This window comes from Glossina fuscipes, unplaced genomic scaffold, assembly GCF_014805625.2.
Source record: "Glossina fuscipes isolate IAEA_lab_2018 unplaced genomic scaffold, Yale_Gfus_2 114670, whole genome shotgun sequence".
NCBI lineage: Eukaryota > Metazoa > Arthropoda > Insecta > Diptera > Glossinidae > Glossina > Glossina fuscipes.
The window spans coordinates 1-9815 of NW_024005950.1; the positions used below are offsets into that span (position 1 = coordinate 1).

The window sequence follows — 9815 nt, forward strand, 5'->3', positions numbered from 1 at the left end:
CCCTTCTTTCTAACCACCATGCAGCAGTCATACATATTATACAATGCGTGTTCCAGAACACCCGAGATCTGGATAAATTCAATTCGCTCGAGCATAAGCATTGCTTCTACCGCATTTTGAGGACAGAGTAATATGCGTCTTTTTTAGTGATGTTGAAAGGGTATAGCGAATGCACTGGCAAATTTATGAAGGACTTCGCATACTCTGCTCAATCGCTTCCCCTCTAACAGGGACGGAGACTTGCATTTAAACCTAATCTGACTATGCTGCTAATCAGTCTGGTTTTAAGTATATTCGTATGCTTGCTATTATGGCAATTAATGAGAAAAAATTTTTCATTTGAAATAATGAATTATTTTCATTAAATATTTTAATTAAATAATACAATTGAAATTTTACATTAATTGAATTATTGCTTTCATCATTTTTATTTATTTAGTTTATTTTTTTTTTCTTATTTTACAGTTTTGACAAACATTTGGTTGTTTTCCTCGACTGCAGTTTATTGGGTTTTTCTCTGCATATTTCGTTTAATTTTTTTTTTTTTATGGTAAGTTACTGGAGCAAAGACCTGAATTATATTTTTGTAGTTTTAATTATTGCCTAAATAAGATTTAATTAAAGCATTGTTAACAATTCAATGGCATGTTGTGTCATTTTCTCAATGATATAAAATAATTAAATAAATTTGTAAAGTAATTTTTATTATAATTATTGTTGTTGTTGTTGTCTTTTTTACTGTTCACTCGACAACAAGATGAATATAATAACTGTCTGTACAAGTTAGTATTGCTCATGCTTTGTAATTGTGAAATGTGGGTTGATAAGTCATCAATGGTAGACAATGTCATTATTATTAAAGGCTTGGTAATAAAACAGAAATGATTTTTTTGTCTTGAATTCAAATGAAAGCCAACTTTACCGAATAGCAACAAATTGATTAACAAAATTTTAATAAATCACAAGCCCCTGACTTGCACTTTCGTAATGTAGAAGAGAGGACTTTTACGCGTGCGTACATAAACTTCCTTAAAATTGTATTGGTTTTTGATAGCTCTAGTTTTTGAGAAACGCTAAAATTCGTTTTAAACGGGGAAGCATCTGAAATTTTTGACTTTGAGGCGTAAACACCTTACACCACCCTACAGTTATCCATTTACTGGCATTTCAAAACAAGAGGTTATATCAGAATTAGTCGAAAAACTGGTCCGATTCGGAATATTTTCAATGGGGTTTGTCCTTGCGTCAAAAAAGGTCAGTGTAATAAATTTCGTCAAATTATACCAAAAATTGCGGGCTGTAAGGTGAAGAACAAGATAGGCAGGCGGGTAGACAGACAAACTTGTGCCGCCAGTGGTGCAAGATATAAGAACAGAAACATGACTACAAGACTGTAATTAAGTCCGAGCAACCGATATGAGGGAATACTTATTACGATGACCAAAGCCCCGATTCTTGTCTTGTTGTTTACCTGTCAGGCTCATTTAATTACTCTGCTCTTTTATATATGAGCTCAATTTTATTAATAGCAGGTAAAAACAATAAAGTCGGGTCATTGTTAGGGGTTCAGGAAGCCTCTTCCAATTTTCCGAAATGATCAATGTTTCGCTTTAAATTTAAACCAATAGTATGCTAGCAATCTAAAGAAAGTTGTGAACGGTGAAATTGTTCAAATAAAATTCATTGACTTTATTTATTGCCCCGTCTTTAATCCCGAGTTCTATAGCATGTACGAACAAGCAACGGATTCATATGTTGGAAGTTAACCTCTAAATTTCATATGTAAATCATAATTTTAAACAAGTTTTACAAACGAAAACAATTCGACTGACCATTAGCAATGAACGACTTATACATATGTACACCAACAGTTACAACTAAACAAAAGAGAGAGCTAGCAAGCTCTGATAATGAAATTAATCTAAAAATAAAGAAAAACATCTTGAAAAAAATGTTATTAAAGAAAACAGAAGCAAAAAAAAAAAAATAAGAGCAACGGTCGTTGCTCATGTTTATGATGACTGTTATTACAAAAGTCGCCTTTTGCTTTCATTTTCATAACAACACAATTACAATTACAATTGGTAGCAGTGCACTTTGAATACAGGCTTTTACTTGCAAGTTATTAGATCAGATATTATATCCGTTTATAAGGCAACTGCACTTATATGAATGTGATCGCTGCAATTACAATTTACGACCTTTCCATGCGTGCATTCCACTGACAAACTAAACCACGTAATGAATTTAAAAATGAAAGTGATCTCCTTTTATTTCGAGGTAATGCAATTGTTGACTTCGTTCATATTAGAAATCTCAGTTACATATTCCTGTACATTATTCAGCGACAGTCAAGTTGGTAATGATCACCGCAAGTGATTTCATTGTTTTGCTTTTTGCCTTTTTTCATCTAAATATTGAAAAATTGAACGGGATTTACTACTAGATACGAAAACTATATTTATACGAAAGACATGCCGTGAATTCATTTCAATCTCTTATTCAACCAACGATATTTTGTTTATCATTTCATCTGAGTCATTTCAAATATTTCTTTTGAAGGTCAATAATGAAACCATTGTAAAACTCTTTGTTATGCTTCACGTTTTTGCAATCATGTTTGCAATTGACTTGTTGTCTGTAATAGATGTGAAACCTATGATTCATATCTTAAAAATTGTTTTTATGATATTTTTTACTCCTTGCAGGCCTCACCATGACACAAAAGCAATTGCAAATTTTATTTATTAGTATTGGTATATGCCTGCTTTTGTTTATCAGCTCCGTAAGTAGCCAGGAAAAATGGTCACGTCAAATATCGGAGGCAACGGAATCCGGTGTAACCAATGATAACTACGATTGGATACCTTTGCCTCAATCGGCGGACAATTCGTCGAGGGATCGTTCTTCTAATGGACGAGTGCTAACCTATTCACAATCCTTCCCCCCTGACGGACATTTCGCAGATTTATCGAGAGCTATTAATAATGCTGCCGTTTCCTCGAAATCTTCACCGTTTGACTTCTCTTACGCCCCATTTCGAAGCTTATCCAATTCACCTCAAACACAGTCATTACGGCAACAGCCAAGTCCACTATCAAAAGCAAATAATCTACAGCCTCAAGAGCCAACGTCACAATCGTTTTTCAAATTTGAAATGCCATTAGGTAATGCAAATAATCGTCCAGCAAATATTGCATCCGGTGTCAATACTGGCTATAATATACAACATGCTTTTGGTGGCGGTGGTCAAGCTACTTTATTTAATTCTCCGTTATTCAATCAACAACCCATTTTTCCCCCTGAATTTCATCCTTTGCCACAAAAACCGACAGCGCAATCTTTACAGCGCAGACCTTCACATCATCAAAACTTTGTGGAAGATCCTATTAGTTTAAATAATTTCTTTAAAGACACGAAGCCCACCCAATCACCGTTGCAATCTGTGACGCCTCAAGTATTCCCAGTGGAACCTCAACCACCGGAGCAATCTGTATTGCAGCTTAGTAAACCTTCGACATTCCAATTTAACCCTTTGCCTACAGCTCCAGTTCACTCCGTACCTTCTTCTGTCCCCCCAGTGGGATTAAATAACCAGCAAGCCGATGTCCAGTATCTGTACGTGCCCTTTGAAAGTTTATACAATCAGCAACAGCCAGTGCAACAAACATATAGTCAGCAACCACAATCTTATGACGTTCCCGCAAAATACAATAATAATCCAGTTTTTACTACAGTGAATCCATTTCATATTAATCAATTTTATACGCCGGAACCGGTAATACCATCACAACCTCGTCGACCAAACGTTTACACCACCAGTACTACAACAACAACCACTTCTACCACTACAACCACACAAAGACCGCGAACTACCACCAGAAAACCTACTAATGTTTATGAAAATTATCTTAAGTCTCAGACCACTACACTAAAACCTAAGCCTAAGGCCCATCAACCCCCGTTGGCTATGTTTTTGGTTCGCACCTCGTCTCGTCTATCAGAGAGCCAGGTGGTGGATACATTAAAAAATGCCCGCAGTATCGCTGTCGTTGACGCTCCAAATTCCAATACTCCAGCGATTTTTGTGGGTCCAGGCGGTATGCCCACTCCGAATGGTTACACAAAATTCGAATTACCTTATCTTTCGCAGCTACAAGGTGCCCAAAATCTAAATGATGTTCCATTCTACGTAGCTCCTCTAAGCTATCGCACACCTCCAGGATTTAGCAAAATACTGTTGCCGGAACCTCACGTGGGCTCCATAGTTATTAATTTGGCGAGGGCAAGTCCTCCTGCACCACCACCGCCACCGCCACCACCAAGAGTGCAAAATCAACCTCAAATGCAACCTGTATCACCAGTACATTCGAATATTTATTACAGCTTCCCTCAACAGAATCTTTTAGACGAATACACCAGTAGCACCTCACGACCTAAGACTACAAGTCAACGTACGAAGATTCCAAATCGTGGCAACAAGGTTAGCTATTACTCTGAGGTGGACCCCATTTTGGAAGTATCTTCTCCCAAAATATCACCAAAAGAACGTCCGAAGAAAAAGAGACCACAGAGTAATAATAATGAACAGCAATTAGTGTATAATCAACATCCAAATAATCCCTATGCTCAATTTAATCCAATGCCTAATCAAATAAGCGACATCAAATACTTTAAATTACCTGTTAGTAGACCTAGTACAACATCCTCTACATCCACCAGCACCACTACTAGCAGCACAACAACTTCAACTACACCGGCTCCTCAGACTTATTTCATTTATAATACTAGTCCGGAAGTAGAATATCATAGTACGAGAGGTCATTTGAACCCGCAAAACAATCAGGTTGTTCAAGAACAATACAAGCCAGCTTTAACTACGTCACCTCCACAAACACCCCAACCTCAAAATAATTACGATTATCAAAATAACCAAAACATCCAACAACAATATGACCCCCCTTTAACTACTCTACCACAATACCAAAGTACAAGAGATCAATTTAATAATCAAATCGCTCAAGAAGAACGTAAACCTCATTTAAGCGCTGAGATCCCTCAAACACCGCCACCGCCACGGTATTCCCAGTACGAAATAAGTGACTCTTCAAATACCCAAAGTAATCAAGTCGAGCAGAATGAATACAAGCCGCGTTTAACAACCCCGCCAAGTCCGGTAGGTAGTATAACACCGGAAGAGGAATATCGCATGAAACAGTATTTCCGACAACAGGATGCTTTCCGGAATCGTCCGAAAATTATTCCAACAACGACACCCGCTTACGAGCAGGAACACTATACACCTCAAAACTTTGAGTACGCCGCTACACAAAGACCTCCCAGCACTACCACTACAACGACAACTAAGCGACCACGAATAACTTTCTATAGTCCTACTTCTGCGCCTGAGATAAATGACCAATTTAGTACACTGGCCCAAACCTCAGATCAAAATAATTACAATATACCTGCGAACCATCGACCTGCATATAACCAAAATGAAGTAAGCGATGGTCCCGTAGAATATGATCCAAATCCCTATCAATTGCCGTCGGAATTGCCTCCTTTAACTCCAAATTTGCCCGGTTTAGTCAATAATTTGCAAGAAAAAGGCAAACAAAATAACGTAGAGCAAAATGCACCGACGTCTTCAGAGCCCACACGGCCTACACGCAGACCTTTTAATCGGCTACGTAAGCCTGTCGCTACGAAAATAAGTTCCTCAGTTTCTTATTCCGAAACAGAAAACACGAATAGACGACCGGCCAACAGACTTAGACGACCGTATGGCACCAAAGCTTCAGCTTACATTAATACAGAGGACACGGCCGCCACGTCTACAACTACGACGAGACGTCCAAGCGCCTCGCGAAAGCCACTGATACGGAATCCTAATCGTATACGCTACCAGCCGACACCGGAAGAACGTGAAAGCTTAAGATTGAAACCTAAAAAGCGATACAAGGGCTCCGCCAAGAAACAGGAAAGCGAAGATTTAGACTACCAACGTGACGTTCTAAAACAAAACTATCCTATCTTTAGACCTTCGACACGAAGAACTACTACCACTCCAGAACCTCTCACTAGCTACTCCGAAATCACCACTGAAGTTCCTGCATCGGAGTCGCAACAAATTTACACAGTAACACCCGGGAATAATATTGACAACGACAACGAACAAAATTTCCCGGCAGGCCTTTTAGAACCCATGCAAATTGCTCAACAATATAATCATTACACTAATAACTACGGCCCGGGTTATTTCCCGAATCAAGAAGATCTAAACCCTACCGAATCAATATATAAGAATGAAATTAATCCCGCATATGCAACCACTACGCAAGACTATACTACAACATTTCGAACGACTACAACAACCGCAAAAACTACCGAAGCTCCACCAGAGGAAACAACGTTAACAACCACAAGACGTTCTCCCTTTATACGCAGAAATTATCCAAGAATACGAACAACAACGGAAACTCCTACCACTACAACCCAAGCTGAGGAAGAACGATATCTGGTAAATATAATAAAATTATTAATAAATCAAATTTGGTTTACATTTTTTGCAATTGTTAGATACGGCCGCGTTTACCACCACGGAAAGTGGTAAGAGTACGTGCTCGCACACGACGCCCTTTGCATCCAGCGTCGTCGACCCCATCAACAGAAGAGGAGAACGAGCAAGGTGAAGAATCAAAACAAACCTACCGCAAAACAAATCGTTACAATCAAGGTTCAACGGATAACGAGGTAAACAGTTCTAAAAAGGGAATAAACATAGTATTATTTTAAACCTTGAAATATTTACAGCCACCAAGACGTCGCTATAAAACTAGATTTCAATTAGAGGCTCAAGAATCGCAATGGTCTCCTGCTGTAAAAGTCGTCTCATCTAGTAACTTTAAGCCCATTAATCCTAAAGAATATCCAGTAAATAAACACAAGTTCGAGAATGAGCCTGACATAGTTACGGTGGATCCCAAAGAGGAAAATGAAAATTACGAAATTAAAGTGTCAGCGAATTATGGTTCAAAAAGCGGCATCAACACACACGGCTTAAGAGGGCCAAGTCTTAGGTAATTGTTCTTTTTATACCCTACACGCAGAAGAACTTAAAAATGGACCAACATTTTATTATACCGATCTGCCTGCGTGTCCGTCTGTCCGTCTGACCAGCGTCCATGTAAATTTGTATTTAAGCTTTAAACAGCAATTTTCGAGATATTTTCATGAAATTTCGTACAGTGACCTGTTTTGACCCAAAGACGAACGCTATTGAAAATGGTTTGGATCGGTTCATTTTTTCCATCACTCCCTATATAATGCCCTATTCTGAAAAGTCGTTACATGAAATAAAATTGCAATCTTCGAAACTTCTTGACAAAAGTGAGTAGGTAGTACAATTTCGGCATTCTGAATTGGTACGAAAACTTTACACAAGTTGGGGCAATTTTTAAACCCCCTCTTATATAACGAAGATTGAAGTACTTACGACAAAAAGGTGTAATTTTCAATGCTTCATAATGACAATTATATCAATACACAATATTATATATAATAATAGTAATTTAACATAAAAGAATTGGTTGTACCAAATTCGGCGTTCATTTTGGACTCTACCCTAATACATATTTTCATGAAAATTGATCTTTTATAGGGCAGGAAAGTCTAAGTTTTAATATGTGGTAATGAAAATTGGCCCATAATAGGAATTTCATACAAGAATAAGGATTGTGTTAAACAATCTGGTGTAAGGTATATAATGATCGGCTGTGCCCGACTATAATGTTCTTACTTTTTTTTTGTTGCTTACGTGGGAATTTTAATTGCTTTAACTTAGACCTGAGAAATCTTTTGCTGAACTTCTTGAAGAAGTCATGGGGAAAGCACCCGGCGAAAAGCTTACAGAGGCTAAGAGTAACGATGAATCAGCGGACGGTTCTATCTTTGAATCACAAAGAAACTCGATTGCCGATCGCATATATCCGAATCGTCGCGGTAAATGGAAAAAAGTTCGTGTCTCACTAGCACCAAGTAACAATGAAAGTTTCGAATTGGCTGAATCTCAAAATTTAGGTTCACAACTAATTAACTCAATACCCACTAGCGGAAAACCTATTACAGTTGTAGATTTAAATAAAGATTTAAAGATTACAACACCCATAACAGCTACAGTGGATATAAATAGAGTAACAACAATGATAAATACTACACCTATTTCGGTGCAGGCAAAGGTAGAAGAGAAAAGTGAGTACAGCAGTCAAACTACAGAAAAAGCAGAGAACTTTACTATGGAGCCTACGATTTTGGCAAAGGAAACAACTACCACGGAGAACCTGTCCGAAATCGTCGGTCAGGAAGAAATTGCTACACGCCGGATGGATGAAGATAGCAAAGAAGAGGATTTAGAAATTCAACCTAGCTTATTTTCGGAGGTAAAAAAGCAATTGCATGAGCTTTTCTCTATCGAAGAAGAAAGCGATGATAGCGCTGTGACGGCGGCTCTAACAGCCGTAAGTAAACGACGCCAAGAGTATACTCATATTAAGAGGGTAAAACCCGAAACTACGGTAGCACCGACGACAGAAATTCCTAATTTCAACAAGCCGATGACACCAGAAGAGAGACAAGCGTTCCACAAACAATTAATGGAACATGTTATATATGCAACATCGCAGCCCGCGATTGAACAAACCTCGGAAGCAGAAATCTGTTATAGAGGGCGTTGTATAAAATCTGATGATATACCAGCCAATCATAAGATAAATTAACGCGAAGGAAGAGCTTAGAAAAAAGAATAAACGAGAGAAATCTGAGATTTGTGATAAGAATACTTATAGAGAAAAACTATGCAGCTGTCTCTCCCAGCATATAATTTTCTATCTCTTTCTTTTCCTCTATTTTTCTTTTTATGCCACTGCCAGCTTATTACTCTATACCCTTGCACTCTGAGTCATGTTCTGGAACACTTTATAAATAACTACTATTGTAATTATTATTATTTAGTTTTAATTTAATTAAATTCACATAAATAAACTAAAATTAATTTGTAAGATAAAAAAAAAAACACAAATATTTTTTAGTTTATTTAAATTGAGTGAAAAGAGAGCGAATTCGCCTATTGAAGTTATCTCATCTTTTTTATACTTTCTACAACTCTCTAGTTTAACACATCTTTGTCACTTTATCTTCTCTAATAACAAAATAAATATTTTAACTTAAGTTAGCTTACTTTTAATAAATTAAGTTTGTTTTGTAATATAACGTAAATTGTTTGTAAACTTAAAATTAATAATAATGAAAATAAACGAAATAGTAAAATAAAAGCGATTTATGGGAGAAAATTTGTTTATCGATGTAATACAATCCCTCAACTGGGTTATCTTCTCGTCACCTTTGTTTGTTCTAAAATTTATATTAGCCACCCTATTAAAATTGAAAGCTTTACTTCTCATTAACCTTTTACCAACGATCTGGAAAATTGAACGGAATCCACCCCTCTAGTGGTTAAGGTGAATTACTTTTATATTTTACGCCATAAGTCAAGCTCTTTTCAGCATTTCACAAATATGCGCTCAACTCTTCTTTTAAAAGGCACTTGTGTGTCTTAGAATACCGTGTAAAATAAATCGTGTAAAAAAATACGCTCGACATAAGGTGATCTTGGGATAATTTTCCACAACTTTATAAAATCCAAATATTTTCCAAAACACCGTGAAAAGGATAATAATAAAATAGATATTACAGTTTTATTAAACAAACATAATTCATATTTATAACAAAAAAAAAAAAAAAAACAAAATTAAAAT

At 36.9% G+C, this 9815-nt stretch overlaps 1 protein-coding gene across 1 annotated transcript; it reads left to right on the forward strand.

The window, feature by feature from the left end:
* Window positions 1-460: 460 nt before the first annotated feature.
* LOC119644383 lies at window positions 461-9172 on the forward strand. Its single transcript, XM_038043928.1, has 5 exons — window positions 461-550; window positions 2709-6523; window positions 6583-6756; window positions 6817-7082; window positions 7847-9172. The coding sequence occupies exons 2-5, from the start codon at window positions 2717-2719 to the stop codon at window positions 8775-8777; spliced, it is 5178 nt and encodes a 1725-aa protein (XP_037899856.1). The 5' UTR covers window positions 461-550; window positions 2709-2716; the 3' UTR covers window positions 8778-9172.
* Window positions 9173-9815: the final 643 nt, after the last annotated feature.